Consider the following 18,021-nt stretch of genomic DNA (forward strand, 5'->3'; position numbering starts at 1 on the left):
AATTTAATTTCCTATATATAATCAGTTGCTCGGGGAAACCAATATTGATTGTCGGATAACTTTCGAGGGGGGAGTGGGGGCCGAGGGCAACCTACTATGATATGCCGGTGAAATATAATAAAGCAGTGCATTTAAAGACTAGGCAGTTTTCGGAAAATAGCAGTTAATGAAATAAAGATCATATATTTAACGCAAATCGATATTCGACTTATTTTAAATATATGGGCATACGTAGAGATATGATCTATGATAGATTTATTTGTACCATTTCTGCACTATTTACTATTGTTTGTGCTATTTGAAATAATTCATTAACAACCTAAATGGGTCCTAAGAGGAATAGGAATAATCTTCGAAATGGTGCATTTTATTGTCGACGCCAAAATAATGTTGCCATGTTTTTTAATATCAAGTAAGTCTTTTTCGTTTAAAATCACGCACTAGAATTAAAAGCTTTGTCGAACTGTCTCAGTTGCCACGATTTTCCCACATTGATACACAAAAATATATAGATTTATTACAAGCTTGTCGGTGAATTATTTAAATATTAGAGTGAAATATATCTGGTATTTTTACACCGAAAAAAAATCAAATATCTATTATATTTTTGTCTGATAAGAAACCAAAGAATGGGTTAATTTAGTCAAACCATGACATAAAAAGAAAATTTGTTTTACATATAAGATCAAAGTATCTTTCGCCCATAAACATCGTACCTTACATTTTCACTCGTGGCTATGCCACTCATGAAAGCGTTGCATATGGTGTTCATTCGTGAGAGATATTTCAATCTGAAACAAATATCATTTATATCATACTGGAAACTTTGTAGAATAAAATAGTACAAGTAGTCAAGGCTAGAAGAATAGACCTGGGGCCGTATTCATAAAGCATCTTAAGTATAAGAAATTGATTATTTACTTAAGAATTGCTTAAGTGAGAAATTTATTTTACTTTAGTATATCTTTTATTCATGAAACAACTTAATAAGTAATTCTTGGCTTTTATTGTGGACGAAAACATTAAAAAACCCATTAATTTCAGACAGATACAACATGCACAGTTATGTTTAAAGTGCTTTTATCTGAAAAACAACACTTTAATCGTACTCACGACGCCATTTTGTTTTCTGACGAGTCATTTCTTAATGTATCTTAAGTTTAAGCTGTTTTATGAATAGGACTAAAGTTTTTACTTATACTTAAGCTGAAATCACCACAAATTTAAGTAATATTTTAAACTTAAGTCAAAACTTATACTTAAGATGCTTTATGAATACGGCCCCAGGTCACTGGGTACATTTTACTATATAGTATTTATAAATCCACCATCTTTGAAATAAGGGAAAAATTGAAATCATTCGGGCGTCGAGTGTATCCCGTGTGCTTCAAACTAAGAAAAATGTCCCCAGTGGCCTGGTATATTCTCCTAGCCTTGACTACTAGTGTACAATTACTAAAGAAAGGGGTTGTCTCCCAGTACCACAACCTAACTCATTCGGCTTGTCAGGATGGCTTATTGTATAGTTTGATATTTCATAATGGTGCAATCCACCTAGACTAGCTCCTAGTATATGATATATACTAGTATTTTTTTTATTTTTAAAATTATGAATGTAGCCAATCTATATCCTATGTCCAATATCGACCAGTTTTCTGCGAAAATCTCTAAAGTATACTTGCATTTATCACTATCACATAAAATAGAAGGAAAAATACAAAATTGCAAATTGGTGACAAATTCTTTATTATCAGTCTAGTGACTAGTCTACCATCCGGCTAACGGGACTGCTACATTCACAACCTAAACGTCTTATTATTTTGACTAACCGTACCACTTCATTTAAATACAAACATTGTTCAAAAAATTAAAAAGAAATGGAGTGGAGTACTGACGTTGATCTCGCTGTATGACCTTGACATACCGTTTCGTAATGTTGCGTTTTATGCATTTTTGTGCAAAGAACTTTCAAAATCCTTCAAGAGGTTAAAATGTATGGTGCAGGCATGAAGTGCTACCTATCTGACCTTTGATCCCACTATCTGACCTTTGATCCCACTATCTGACCTTTGATCCCACTATATGACATTGACCTTGAACTGAGATGGTGGAAAGTGGTGTCTTGTACGTCGTATCATGATGGTTGACGTATGTGCCATCTTTTCCGCGGTTAATAGCCTATGGAGTAGACATTCTTGCACACCGGACTGGCGTTTCCGGTGATTTACCCATGCCGACAAAACCCATCTGGCACCCCCGTGCCAGATGACTCTCGTGCTGTTAATGACAACTAGTGGTTCATGCACTGATAATATGTTATTTATGTAAAAATACGAAAAAAGCAGGTACATTGATAGTTTCTCTCCGTTCCTTATAGTATGTTTCTCGATTCAAAATACGTTAGTTTATCATAAGAACATAACGTTACGCTACAAACGAGTAAACTTAAAGAGAATTCCGATAATTTTTTTCCTTTCATAGAATTTTTTTAAATTCATATATATGATAGGAAAATGTGTGCTGAAAACAATGAACAAATAAAAATAATAGGTCACCAGGCTTGTTTTTGTGAAAAATTGCTTTGAACACACCCACTGTTGCTGAAACTGGCAGCGGTTTTTGAACATTTTCATAATTTTCTGCTTTTTTATAAATACCAACCAAAATATACATCCAGGCAGCACAATAAGGTTTTTTTCTTATTACAGATTTTATCATATACTTACTTGATATCACAGTCATATTTGTAATACTCTATCCTTACAATGATGGGTACAAATAAAAAAAAAATATTGTTTCATATTTACTTTTGTGAACTTTTTTCAATGAAAAATACCCATAGTGAAGAATATATTTTTTAATTTTGGAAAAACTCTTTCATAGAATTTTTTCCTTTTTTTCTTGTGTATAGATAATTGTATTGTGAGCATAAAAACGGCTAAAAATATATGGGTCACCAGGCTAAATTTTATGTTAAGACCGCTAGAATACAAACACCTGTTCGGACGGAAATGGCGCGAACCTGCCCAAATTGATTACATGTATGTCTGCTAAAAGTTTAAAAAAAGTTTTAAAAAGTCTTAATTCTTTCTATAATTGCATACTAAATAATCTGAAAGGTGATATTGTCTTATCAGTACTAAGTCAATTATCTTACATTATATGAACAACACTGTCATTATACTAAAATGCGATGTGAAAACACAACCACAAAAATAGCAAGATACCTGTCAGGCATGATACTTGTCAATACAACATAAACCAGTATCAACATTTGATTACTGATATAACTTATCAAAAATGTTATTTCATTCAAGATTCCTCATATTTAAGATTGTCTGTAACATGTTTCAACAAATGTTGACTTCAGTACAGTTTTCCATAGAAAGTGTCGGCTGCGCAGAAAGATGCGCATTAAAAACTATAGGAATTCCCTTTAAGTGGAACTTTGTTACGTTTGCGTAACGCAAAACATCATGACGTCACTTCTGCTTACGGACGTTAATTTCCCGCGCTCTACTATAAGAAACAGTGCTATAAAGAAAATATTTGTCGGCAAGCCTCATTACCGCCCAATGCGCAGGTGCCCTCGGGACGGATATTTCTATCCGATTCGTAAACACATGACAGATATTATTTCGACGTACTTCTAATTTAACCTTTGATCTCACCATTTGACCTTGGCATTTAACTGAAACGGCCGAAAATTACAATCTGCTTGTCTCATTTTCAATTATCCATTATCATCACGATGTTCTGTAACAACGCGGCAACTATGAGGGCATGAATGAACATAGTTATTAACATTCAGTCTGCTAAATTTCTAAAAATGGACTTGTCCATCATTCAATTTGGACAGTACCATCTATTATCTGAGACTGAAGGTTAAATATACAATGACTTCTCGTTGTTTATCGTCTGTTTTACAACGGCTCAGAGGCATTGATAACTCATCGATCTTTTGGACAGTACTGAATAGGCAAATCCAATAATGATAATGATGATGATGATGAAAAATATCTGTTGTTTGAACATGCAATGTGATTCCATAATCAACTGTCACTCAATCTACTTATAAAACATATATTTTTAGTGATTCACAGCCTCCAGATCCCAACATCAGAGAGGCTGTCTTTCAAATGGACGATTTCTGTCAAGAAGTCACCAACTATACATGTGCACTTGCAAATGGTGAACAAAGTGGAAGAATTGTTATTGGACAGTACGCTGACGGTAAGTGCATGTTTGGTCTTTGAAATGTGAGAAGTAAGATGCATGTCCCAATACCGTTTTGTTCTCGTTGAGTTTAACATCATGACGACACAGCTGAGTCCATATGGCGACTTTCCCAGCTTTTGATGGTGAAAGAGAAGACCCCGCGGGTCAACCCCTAGGCACTGGCGTGCACTTGGATAGATCCACCAGCCTAAGAAAGATTGAATCCTCACTTAAAGACTTCTAGCTACATCCCATGCGAGGTTTCTAACCCACATCGATGAGGGGCAAGTGATTCAAGGTGAACAATCTTAACCGCTTGGCCATGGAGTCATGGTTACTTGTTTTACATAATAAAGTATGTAGTAATCTTCAGCAGGATTCATCTGGGATTGCGTGGCTATTTTTCTTTGTTGATTAACCTTTTCTTTCTTTGATTTTAAATTCTTGTTAGATATTAAATGGACTTCATACCAAAGAAATGAAACTGATTGTCGACAAAAACTTCAATCAAAGTCTCTAACTCCTCGGAAATTTAACTCTGAAATCGATCCCATTAAGTTTTCAACTGAGGTATATCAAGTAGTATTCTCTCATTTAAATTATTTTAGATAACTTGTCTGGATATAGCTACGGATCAGCTGAAAAGGATCGACTGCGTTCAGAAACCATCGCAGCTATCAAGGAAGTTCACCCAAAAATACCAGGCAAAGATTACAGAATGCAGTTTGTGCCTTTCTTCGATTCTGACGGCAAACCTCAAGGTAGAATATGAATATTTTCTAGTCTGTTTGAAAATGAGAAGGAAGTACATTTTTTTTTCATTAAGTATAGATTTCTACACATAGAAAAAGTAGATCTATGTCATTGATAACATAGATCTACTAAAATTTTGTTGGGCTAAGATCAAAACTTGAAGAAATGATTATGATAAAAGATCTTTACGATTCTCATATTTCAATTGTTTTGACTAAGGACCGGCAAGCAATTCGTAAGTTTATCTAGATCTAGGACCTCAGGCAATAGTGTTGACTGCTAACCGGTACCGTCAAGCTATTCAATAATTCAATAGATCTAAGCGTAGATTCTATAGATCTATATTCAATTTGGTTTATGACCTCACTCCTTTTTTTTCAAAAAGCCAAAAACACAAAAAACACTGTGTGGCAGTAATAGGATATATATATATAAATAAGCGAATTTCGTTATTAGATCTAGGAAAAGAAATTCTATATTAGATCTATATTTGTCCCGCCATTATTTTTCAAGAATTTCTTCTTTGGTATTTTACCATAGCCTTTTTCTATAAAAAAAACCAAAGTCTCCTTATGAATTAAGAGAGAAATAAGTTAGATCTAGATCTAATCGCATTTTTTTGTGAATAAAGTTTTATGATAACCTTTTAAACAAAGAAGATCAAGCGGTTGACGCGCTGACCGGTAAGAAGGTATTATGACGTCATTTATGACGTCAAATTGTCTAAATTAGGCCTATTGCAATTCGATGTAACTCATTGCAGACTTGGAGCTGTCTTCTGCGGCGCATGCCCGAAAGTGATTATCAATTGTAGCGCACGGCAAAAATATGCATATTTTTGCATGTCCACATGCATTTAGTGTACAATGTGCATAAAATACTGACTAAAGGTTAGGGTTAGTATCACCATGGTTGCAAAGTATATGCATTTAAGATATTTTCGGTCAAATTTAGTTAATCCGGTATGTACCAGAGTCTGTAATTTATACCGGCGCTCCAAGTCTGCATTGAGTCACAGTCATTCTAATTTTTATCGAAATCTTTCTATGAACATGTAAGAATGAAAACAATCACGGATATTTAGTCACATGGCTAACGCCCGCGTGGTTCAGTTCCTGCGCATCTGAACACTTAAACGTGATAAACTAGGCGACAAATAACACATTGTTTCGAAAGTATATCCGATTTCCAAGATGTTATGTCAGCAGTATATTTGTTTTCAAAGAACACTTGCCGAAAACGACATTCGCCTCAGTCCGACATTTTTAGAAAACTATAATTATCTCTAAATACATGTTTTATGCATGTTATATGAAAAGTATAAATATAGACTTCGGTATTACCAGTTAGAGATCATTTTAAGGATAACGCGGTTTATTATTAACCTTCTTCATCCAACAAATTCCAATCTTCAGTTAAGACAGGGTTAATTGTATTGTCAAAATGTGAGATTTTATCTCAGCTTTGACTTTATTAATGGCTTAGTTTTTAGAATGTTATTTTCAACTTACTGAAATATAAAAGTAGCCTAATACTGATCTTAAGATGTTTTACTAAGACAAGAACACTTGTACTAGGAAACACAGAATTTCTTGAGATAAGTGTTAAAGGCACCAGGAAGTCGTGGCAAAGGAACATGTACAGAAATGCAAATCGAGAAATATACACTTTCCGTGATGGTAACGTACGTGAGGCCAAAGGATACGAAATAGAGGAAATATTACGAAGGGTAAGAAAGCATAACTGATTTATATACAGTCAGACTTGTATTAAGCAAACGGCCAAGGGAGAGACACAATGTGACGGCTTAAGGCAGGTAGCTTCTTTAGCCATGTTGATATACGAACAATAATTATGTAAAAGTTGAAAAGTTGGTGTCTGATTGCTAAAGGCATGTGGCTGCTTCATACAACTGACTGCTAGGACAAGTTTAACTGCACTTCCCAAAAGTTGGTTATAACAGCGAACACAACAGACTAAGTATTCGTTTCACACACAATTGGTGTTTTGTTAGAATTGTAGATCAAACACTCAAAGCTGTATAAAGGTTATAGCCTACGGGTACTATTGTAATCTTGTATGGCTTAATAACATTTACTTTTTCAAAATTTGTTTTCTGTCTTGTGCTAGTTTTAACAGCATGTTTGGTTCCCGGTGTTAACTAATAGTTGACTGTGCAGCAGTCTTTGGGCAGCTAATCCAAACTAGAGTTTTAACTGAATGTGTTTAACTGTTTTGTTTTCTTTAACACTTGAAAAAGGATATCACGCTCGTTCATTTTAAAATTATTTTCGCAGAAGGTTTTTACCTGACATTCTTCCTGTTCTATGTTTTACAGTTTGCGTGCATTTTGTGTAACGCTGAGTCTGAATATTTTACAAGAATCGGCAATCAACTGAAGCATTTACAACAGAAAAAAACATATCCCCTTCGAAATATAGGAGTATATTTTCTTATAAATAAAAAACGTCTACAATGTAAAATTATGAACTTCGTGTTCCTATCTTTTGAGTGATTAGCAACATCAATTACTACGCAACAGCAATTAGTACGTAATAGGTGATTCAAAACTCAATTTATTCCAGAGATATCACAGTGAACAAGACAAACTTAGAAATGGATTTAAAAGCGAAATGGAAAAGTTACAGGCTGAGAAGAAAAGGATAGAAGACAGCTTACAAAAATATACTGAACAATTCCTAAACATAAAGATGAAAGAATTTGAAAACACAATAGACCATAGAATGGGTCCTAGCGGAGGCTTAAAGATAGATGACACTGCCAGGGAACAAACGAATTAACTAGGGCATAGTACAGCTGGTGTATGTATTATAGCCTTTCACTAGGACCAACAAAACAAAAATAATACTCCAGCAAGACAGCATAGTTGGATAATTATTTCCCACTGATAATATTATTTTTAACAGCAATTTAAGGTTGTTGTCCACACCCTTCATTATTCGTATACTACGGGTATCATTAGCCTATTTAAAGTAACATAATGCTTTAGCTTCTTTAAAACGTATTAGAACCTATTAAAGCAGCAGCGCTAAAAATAACAGGTTTAAGGTTTACGAACACCATAATTTATATTGTGACTTATTTTGCAAATATAGATCTTTCACCTTCTTTGATATTTTATAAAAGTATTTTGGTTGACAACCGTTTTCCCCTACTCTTCAAAAGGAGGTACACTATTGTGGATCTAATACCTTAATAGATAAACAACACACTTATCAAATTTAACATTTATTTTAACACACCAGCAAATAATTAACCTACATACATGTAGAGCAAAATCTATCTCGGGTTATTCTGCAATAAACCACTCGCGTGCAATGACGTCATCCGATCAAGGTGCGTAGCGCGGTTGTAAAAAGTAGTTACCATTTTTTTCTAACAGTGTTAATATAGAATAACCCGTGTTTATCGTTCTTATGCGAAACAATATATCACTCAGGCCTACGACCTTCGTGATATATTCTTACGCATAAGAACTCAAAACTCGGGTTATTCTACGATAAACCACGTTTGGGAACTTATTATTTCTTAAACATATGGACATTCGGTACCCCTATCTTGGTAATAGAAAAACACGTACTTTCTATAATCGTGTTTACGTCATTTGGAAGAGTTGCTGAGCTAAATTGTTTTCTTTATATTTCTGCCTAGGCCTAATATAGATAGAGTTTGATTTTGATTTTATAAAATTGTAGGAAAGCCAACGAGATGACATGAAAAAATATTTTGAAAGAGAACTTAAGTTATTTGAGGAGATTGTAAAACAACAGAAGAAAGAGTTAGAAGATAAACAAGATGCATTAAACACAGTAATGTTAAAACTTCTCCATAAAAAGGCTTTAGACGATAACGAAGAAGATGACGATGATAATGATAAAGAAGGCGACGCAAATGAACAGGAAAAGGCCAGTGAAACCAGCGTCCAGGTGAAATTGAAAATAAGCTATGTCTTTACATGAACTAAGGTTAAACGATCCTAAAGTTTCACATAAATATGTTTCTAAGGAATTATAAACTCTGTGTTTCCTAATGTATGCTCTCTTACGTTGTCTAAGAGAGATGGGGCCCCGTAACATGCGGTCAAACTTATCACTTTGTCACAAGCTATTTTCTACATAGTGAAAGCTTCAGATTTATACACATTAAAGTAATACCAGTTAATGAATCATATGCTTTTCTTGAATGGAAAAAAAATCACCTTTGTGTGACAATCTGGCTTTTATACTGTGTGGTGGTCATAAGAATTCACGCCTTACTTGAACTCGGGGTAGCTCTTTTTTCCGATCCTTTATTATCATGGAGAAGACCAGACACTTAACGCGTCCTCTTTATCCGATGCAAGGATGCGGACATGCGGACGTAAGGCATCTCTCATGGACAGACTCAGTTACATCGACTCTGGCATTTTATTTTGTTCGGTTGTGTTCTGTGCTTCCGAATGATCTTCTTATAGGTTTTATATACCACGACCCTTCAATATACAGTTATCATAAATGTATATTATGCTGTCAGTGACATGTTTCGTTTTTTTTTCAGAGCTCCTGTCGCAGGAAAAAGGACGAAGCGAAGCCATCTAAAATATGTGTTGTTTCTTAATTACAGTGTATAATTAAAATGTTGCCAGAGATTTTGACAACATGACAAGAAGTCATAAATGGTTCCCAGCAGAAGTGCTTCAGTCTGTGATATTATCGTTGTAGCTTTGGTTACCTTCGGGAAATTTAATGAAAAAAGTAAAATTCAAAGGTACTATTTGAAATAGCTAAGTTTGAATTGATTCTGGAGTGCGGAGTGTGTCGAGTTCTATAAACTTAAAACATTTTCAAAATCTACCGAACATTAACGACATACGAAAATTTAACATCAACAAATTATGCTTTGCGTCATGTCTTGACCAGCTGAAGGTCGGTCGACAAAAAAAAGAGACTTCAATGTGTGCTCTTACGAATTAACAATCAATTGAATTTGATCTGTTTCATATGATTTTAACGTTTTAATAGACGTTCATTGTTTTACAAAATATTACGCATCGTAGTAACCTAATGTTCATGTATATTTTTTCTAATGTTCATGTATATTTTTTACCTGGTGTTATCTGTAATAAAAAATTCTGTTATCTGTGGTAAGAAATTCTTTTACACCACATATAAAAATGTCTCGAAGCCAAATGTTTGAAGACATTGATTTTTTTAAAGGTATTTCAAATACTGACTGGGGAGCGTTTGTCAAGGGTTGTGCTGTTTATAGTTCAGCAAGAAAATATATCTAATTTACAAATGTTATATTAGTTCTTTTTGAGATCAGCAATGTTTTGTATTTATGATAATGGAACGGTCCGTTAGTTAGATAACGTTATTCAGTACAATAGCAGTTTTTACTGCAATGAGGCAAAGTAGATCGTGCTGATTTCCCCTAATCGGCAGTGAACTCTCAAACGTTAAAATCAAACTGTACTGTCCGTAATCAAGATCTTCGTATTGCTCTTGGTTCATGTTGAAAGCTTGTATGTCGGAGCAAACGAACCCTTTCTTTACACAAGCCGAGAAATACTGTCATTGCAATAAGCATTGAGGGTGGTTACAAACAAATTCAGTACGGCTTATAAAATTATTTTTAAACATGATTACTTTGATTCATGAGGAAGAAAAAACAAAGTAAACCGTTTGGACTTCGCATAAAATCCTTTAGGAATGAAACTGACTTTAAATTCGATGATATAAAAGAAAATTTAACTCCAGATACACCACCATGGACCCTAGCTTCCTTCCCCTATAGTTCTTTTTATATGAAAACTGCCTTCAAAAAGTCTGAAAGAAATCCTGAAATATTCAAATCCAAATAAAATGGAATAAAGTCAACTTATATGGATCGTTTTCTACTTTACACAGACGGTTCGAAACATGATTTTAAGGTTGTCTGTGCTGTCATCAGCCACCACCATTTGCCAAATAAAGCATCAATATTTTCAGTTGAAGCAATTAAAGCTATTAATTCAGTCCCAAGTTTTATATGAAAAGTTTATCTTTTCCAACTCACTTCTGTTTTACAGTCAAGTCATAGCCCTTTCATTCGAAATATCCTTCTCGAGGTTAATGCATTGTCTTTCAAAAAGTCCATCTTTTTTGCTACATTCCAAGCCACACTGGTAATTATGCAAACAAGGATGCTGATACTACACCAAAGAAATCTCTTTCATTACCCGTGACAGTCTGAATTGAAACGAACATATACTGATTTTAAACCAGATACAAATAAATAGATTTTATCTTAATGACACTGGTCATGGGATAATACTTCGTTCAATAAACTTCATGATATGAATCCTACTTTAAGTTAATGGCACAAAGGAAACAGATCTGTTCGTAGGGAGAAAGTTGGTCTCTTGCTCGTAGTCGAGTAAGTCAGACCCGTTTGACTCATTCTTATCCTCTGAACAAAGATCACCTGAAGGTGTACCATATCAAACACCGCTTACTATTAAGACTGCGTGGACTTCGCTCCACAGCACAATACATATTATGACGTTCAATCTTAGGAAGATTTCAGTCGACAATAACTTATCCTTTTAAAGTAGTTAGGCATTTATCACAAACTCTGAACATCATATATATTTTAATTAACATCTTTTGCAATATTATTTTGTTGGCAACTAATATTTCTAACACGTTTCATATACATGTACGTTTTTGCATAAATGTTTTAGATATGCTTTACATTTTACGTTTTAATAAAGAGCTATGAAGTAAATGTATTTTATACTTTTTTTCGATACAACTTCTCGGCGATATATGGCATTTTTGTGTCGATTCGGCGTAAAATCCAACTCACTCACTCACTCGAAGAACTGTTGCCCGTCTTCGTTTTGATGCATCTCAATTTATTTCCGAGTCTATGTACAATTTGTTGTCGAAGAAATTGTTATTCGGTTACCAAGCTTCTAGGTGCAAAGTCTAGCCCTGGACTCGGTCAAGGGACACCTTGACAAAACTGTGCAAGTTGATAACTTACTTGATGTACCTTATTCGGTTAGAGTAAATTGTTTCGTAACTATTAGTACAATATAAGGTTTTATTTTTTAAAAACTTCAAACATTTTTTTTGAGACTTGCAGCCTTAAAGTGATACATGGAGGCTGATAAGCCTCTCCGTACTTTGACATAGTGTTGTTATATTTTTCTGGTCCTTTAAAATCATTGAGTGTCGATGTCTGTAAACATAAATGTTATTTTTCCAAATAGCGATGATTTTAAATATGCTCATGGTTAATTGGATGAAGTCAGTAGAAATTTGATTCACTGGACCACTATATAACACTTTTGGGTTTCAGGCCGTAGAACCCGAGTTTGAGGGCCGCTCTTAAAAATTCAGTCACCCGACTCTTTGTTTCTGAGATCAATTTGGAAACTGACCAATGGTAGGGTTGCATTGTGAGGCTGCATGGTATCCGAATTCAGTTGGCCAGATTATCTAGGATGTTTTTCGTTTTGATTGTGTTTCATGTCACACCGACGGAATGTAGCTTTTATAAGGTATCCGATCCACAAATAGGTAAATTTCGATGCCTGGTGACCCCATGTTGTTTTTTTTTTTTTTTTGTATCAGTTGCGTATGCTGTACCAGAATTAGTAAATAAAATGAAAATAATATGCAAGAATCATTACAGTCCTGTTTTTTTACTGAAAAATGATAAATTTTACACTGTAATAACTGGAGTTTTGTTGAAGTATCATTGAAGATTGTCAAAAAAATAAAAATTCTATGACGTATTTTTGTAATGTAATTTATATTTTCTTTTTTAGAAGACAATACACTTTCAGACGATACTAAAATTATATGAACTTATCAGGCATCAATATTTGATATATTTTGATAGCACTGTTATATAGAATTTGTTTATTTGTGGATCGGATACCTTAAATGCTTAAATTGACTAGAGTTAAACAGCAGCATTCGTAAGAAAATATTTAAAAAAAGTCAAAACCATTTTACACAGGTTTCGCTTCAGATTGACATGAAAGCGGAATAGATTCAACACACTTCTTTCTCATTCTCTCTATGACAAACATAGTCATTTGAAAACACTCCATTCAAATTTTGTTAAAAAACAAAACAAATACTTCTGTAAACAAACATAAAAAGACAAAGTAATTGTAACCTTGTTAACAATCACAGAAAATGATTAACAAGAGAAAGAGAGATGCTAATAATTTATGTCCTCAGGACTCTCGTTTTCTCGAAAGACTTGAATGTAAATCACAGATTGACAGCAGGAATGGAATACCGTACTTTTGCACTTGTATAGCAAAACGATCTTTTTACATAGTTTGTGCAGTATTTTTGTGTTACAATATCATATCGCAAAGCAGACTGAATGCAGAATATTTCTTTGCTGGATATAATGTTTTAAAATATTAATGATATTATATTGATACAAGATTTTTTTAAAGATTTATACACCATTTGACCAGTATGATGATTACAATTGTAGGATAATTTTAGCCAGCAAAGTTCTTTGATCATGCCACCAGTATTTGTTTCGAGCGGTTTATTAAGCATAATTCTTGCTACCCTAATTTAAATTTGATCAAGTACTTCCCTGGCAGAGTGGTTAAGGCTGTTGACTTTGAATCACTTGTCGTTCACCTGCGTAGGCTCGGAACGTCGCTGGCAGAGTGGTTAAGGCTGTTGACTTTGAATCACTTGTCGTTCACCTGCGTAGGCTCGGAACGTCGCTGGCAGAGTGGTTAAGGCTGTTGACTTTGAATCACTTGTCGTTCACCTGCGTAGGCTCGGAACGTCGCTGGCAGAGTGGTTAAGGCTGTTGACTTTGAATCACTTGTCGTTCTGCGTAGGCTCGGAACGTCGCTGGCAGAGTGGTTAAGGCTGTTGATTTTGCATCACTTGTCGTTCACCTGCGTAGGCTCGGAACGTCGCTGGCAGAGTGGTTAAGGCTGTTGACTTCGAATCACTTGTCGTTCACCTGCGTAGGCTCGGAACATCGCTGGCAGAGTGGTTAAGGCTGTTGACTTTGAATCACTTGTCGTTCACCTGCGTTGGCTCGGAACATCGCTGGCAGAGTGGTTAAGGCTGTTGACTTTGAATCACTTGTCGTTCACCTGCGTTGGCTCGGAACTTCCTTGGCAGAGTGGTTAAGGCTGTTGACTTTGAATCACTTGTCGTTCACCTGCGTAGGCTCGGAACATCGCTGGCAGAGTGGTTAAGGCTGTTGACTTTGGATCACTTGTCGTTCACCTGCGTTGGCTCGGAACATCGCTGGCAGAGTGGTTAAGGCTGTTGACTTTGGATCACTTGTCGTTCACCTGCGTTGGCTCGGAACATCGCTGGCAGAGTGGTTAAGGCTGTTGACTTTGAATCACTTGTCGTTCACCTGGGTAGGCTCGGAACATCGCTGGCAGAGTGGTTAAGGCTGTTGACTTTGGATCACTTGTCGTTCACCTGCGTAGGCTCGGAACATCGCTGGCAGAGTGGTTAAGGCTGTTGACTTTGGATCACTTGTCGTTCACCTGCGTAGGCTCGGAACATCGCTGGCAGAGTGGTTAAGGCTGTTGACTTTGCATCACTTGTCGTTCACCTGCGTTGGCTCGGAACATCGCTGGCAGAGTGGTTAAGGCTGTTGACTTTGCATCACTTGTCGTTCACCTGCGTAGGCTCGGAACATCGCTGGCAGAGTGGTTAAGGCTGTTGACTTTGCATCACTTGTCGTTCACCTGCGTAGGCTCGGAACATCGCTGGCAGAGTGGTTAAGGCTGTTGACTTTGCATCACTTGTCGTTCACCTGCGTAGGCTCGGAACATCGCTGGCAGAGTGGTTAAGGCTGTTGACTTTGCATCACTTGTCGTTCACCTGCGTAGGCTCGGAACATCGCTGGCAGAGTGGTTAAGGCTGTTGACTTTGCATCACTTGTCGTTCACCTGCGTAGGCTCGGAACATCGCTGGCAGAGTGGTTAAGGCTGTTGACTTTGCATCACTTGTCGTTCACCTGCGTTGGCTCGGAACATCGCTGGCAGAGTGGTTAAGGCTGTTGACTTTGGATCACTTGTCGTTCACCTGCGTAGGCTCGGAACATCGCTGGCAGAGTGGTTAAGGCTGTTGACTTTGGATCACTTGTCGTTCACCTGCGTAGGCTCGAACATCGTTGGCAGAGTGGTTAAGGCTGTTGACTTTGAATCACTTGTCGTTCACCTGCGTAGGCTCGGAACATCGCTGGCAGAGTGGTTAAGGCTGTTGACTTTGAATCACTTGTCGTTCACCTGCGTAGGCTCGGAACATCGCTGGCAGAGTGGTTAAGGCTGTTGACTTTGAATCACTTGTCGTTCACCTGCGTAGGCGCGGAACATCGCTGGCAGAGTGGTTAAGGCTGTTGACTTTGAATCACTTGTCGTTCACCTGCGTTGGCGCGGAACATCGCTGGCAGAGTGGTTAAGGCTGTTGACTTTGAATCACTTGTCGTTCACCTGTGTAGGCTCGGAACATCGCTGGCAGAGTGGTTAAGGCTGTTGACTTTGAATCACTTGTCGTTCACCTGTGTAGGCTCGGAACATCGCTGGCAGAGTGGTTAAGGCTGTTGACTTTGAATCACTTGTCGTTCACCTGTGTAGGCTCGGAACATCGTTGGCATAGTGGTTAAGGCTGTTGACTTTGAATCACTTGTCGTTCACCTGTGTATGCTCGGAACATCGTTGGCATAGTGGTTAAGGCTGTTGACTTTGAATCTCTTGTCGTTCACCTGTGTAGGCTCGGAACATCGCTTGGGGTGTAGAATTCTTTCATATGAGGAAGCCGTTCAGCTGGCTCATGGAAGATTGGTGGTTCTAACTAAGTGCCAGTCCGTGCTCGAGTTAATGTCCATTAGAGTAATTGGTGCCTTCTTTCACCTTGCAAAGCCAGAAACCGTATGCTTTAATAATGCTTTTATGAATTCACTTAAAATTTAAGCATCATATTTACCTGAAGTTGTGGTGTCGATATATACTCCTATTCATTTCAGTTTGGACACATTATTTTTTCTGTTACTATTACACTATTTCTATATCTAGGCAGGTACAGTACCACAGTGTATGTTATAATATTTACATTTGTCCTATTTTTTTCCATTGAAAATAATCACGTTTATTTTGTACGGACAACAAAAAGAAAAAGCACCAAAGTTATGTCAAAGCTGCTTAGTGATAACACGCCGCTGTTTTGACGACGTCCAGTTGTTCTGTGTCGGGAAACTGATTTTAATGTTAAATGCAACAAAATGTGTGTAATTTATAATCTTGTTTATAAATGGAAGGGAAATATAATGCAAACATAAGAAATGAAAGTTTTTTTCGATGTTCATGCGAAATGAACGTCAGAATACATGAACGCCAAAAACAAAAAGATTTCATTTCTAAAATGTGCAGTAGTTATATGAGAAGTACATGGAACAAGAGGGTCATGATGGCCCTATATCACTCACCAGAGTTGATCTGGCCTACTGACCTAGTTTTTTACCCATGACCCAGTTTCAAACTTGACCTAGAGATCATAAAGACAAACATTCCGACCAATTATCATGAGTTTCAAACTTAAAATGTGGTTTCTAGAGTGTTAACAAGATTTTCCTTGTATCTAACCTAGTGACCTAGTTTTTGACCCCACATGAACCAGTTTAAAACTTGACCTAGAAATCATCAGGACAAACATTCTGACCAAGTCTCACGAAGATAGGATCATAAATGTGGCCTCTAGTGTGTTAACAAGCTTTTCATTTGATATGACCAGGTGACCTATTTTTTGACTCCACTTGACCCAGATTCGAAAATGACCTAGAGGTCATCAAGACAAACATTCTGATTAATTATCATGAGTTTTAAACTTAAACTGTGGAGTCTAGAGTATTAACAAGATTTTCCTTTGATCTGGCCTAGTGACCTAGTTTTTGACCCCACAAACATTCTGACCAATTATCATGAGTTTCAAACTTAAAATGTGGTTTCTAGAGTGTTAACAAGATTTTCCTTATATCTAACCTAGTGACCTAGTTTTTGACCCCACATGACCCAGTTTCGAACTTGACCTAGAAATCATCAAGACAAACATTCTGACCAAGCTTCATGAATATAGGGTCATAAATGTGGCCTCTTAGAGTGTTAAAAAGCTTTTCCTTTGATTTGACTGGGTGACCTAGTTTTTGACCCTACATAACCCAGTTTCAAATCTGACAAAGATCATCAAGACAAACATTCTGAGCAGGATTTATGAAGATATGGTCATAAATGTCGCCTCTAGAATATTAACAAGCTTCCCCTTTGATTTGACCGAGTGACCTAGTTTTTGAACCAACATGACCCAGGTACTAACTTGACCTAGAGGTCATCAAGACAAACTTTCTGACCAATTCTCATGAGTTAGAGTGTTAACAAGATTTTCCTTTGATCTGGCCTAGTGACCTAGTTTTTGAAACCACATGACCCAGTTTCAAACTTGACCTAGAAATCATCAAGACAAACATTCTGACCAAGTCTCATGAAGATAGGATCATAAAAGTGACCTCTAGAGTGTTAATAAGCTTTTCCTTTGACTTGACTGGGTGACCTAGTTATTGACCCCACATGACCCAGATTTGAACTTGACCTAGAGGTCATCAAGACAAACATTCAGACCAATTCTCATGAGTTTCAAACTTTAACTGTGGACTCAAGTGTTAACAAGATTTTCCTTTGAACTCGCCTAGTGACCTAGCTTTTTAGCCCACATGACCCAGTTTCCAATTTGACCTAGAGATCATTAAGACAAACATTCTGACCAAGTTTCACGAAGATAGGATCATAAATGTAGCCTTTTAAGTGTTAACAAGCATTTCCTTTTTTTTGACAGAGTGACCTAGATTTTGACCCCACATGACCTAGATTCAAACTTGACCTAGAAATCATCAAGACAAACATTCTGACCAATTCTCATGAGTTTCAAACTTTTAACTGTGGACTCAAGAGTGTTAACAAGATTTTCCTTTGATTTGGCCTAGTGACCTAGTTTTTGA

The 18,021-nt window shown here is 36.5% G+C and overlaps 1 protein-coding gene across 1 annotated transcript; it reads left to right on the forward strand.

The window, feature by feature from the left end:
* The first annotated feature begins 282 nt into the window (after positions 1–282).
* On the forward strand, positions 283–10,113 carry LOC123540275 (uncharacterized). Its single transcript, XM_045325160.2, has 7 exons — positions 283–412; positions 4,094–4,233; positions 4,827–4,979; positions 6,549–6,700; positions 7,557–7,793; positions 8,688–8,918; positions 9,529–10,113. Exons 1-5 carry the CDS (start codon positions 324–326, stop codon positions 7,770–7,772), a joined length of 750 nt encoding a protein of 249 aa, XP_045181095.2. The 5' UTR covers positions 283–323; the 3' UTR covers positions 7,773–7,793; positions 8,688–8,918; positions 9,529–10,113.
* The last annotated feature ends 7,908 nt before the right edge of the window (positions 10,114–18,021 follow it).

Source organism: Mercenaria mercenaria, chromosome 16 (genome assembly GCF_021730395.1).
Source record: "Mercenaria mercenaria strain notata chromosome 16, MADL_Memer_1, whole genome shotgun sequence".
NCBI lineage: Eukaryota > Metazoa > Mollusca > Bivalvia > Venerida > Veneridae > Mercenaria > Mercenaria mercenaria.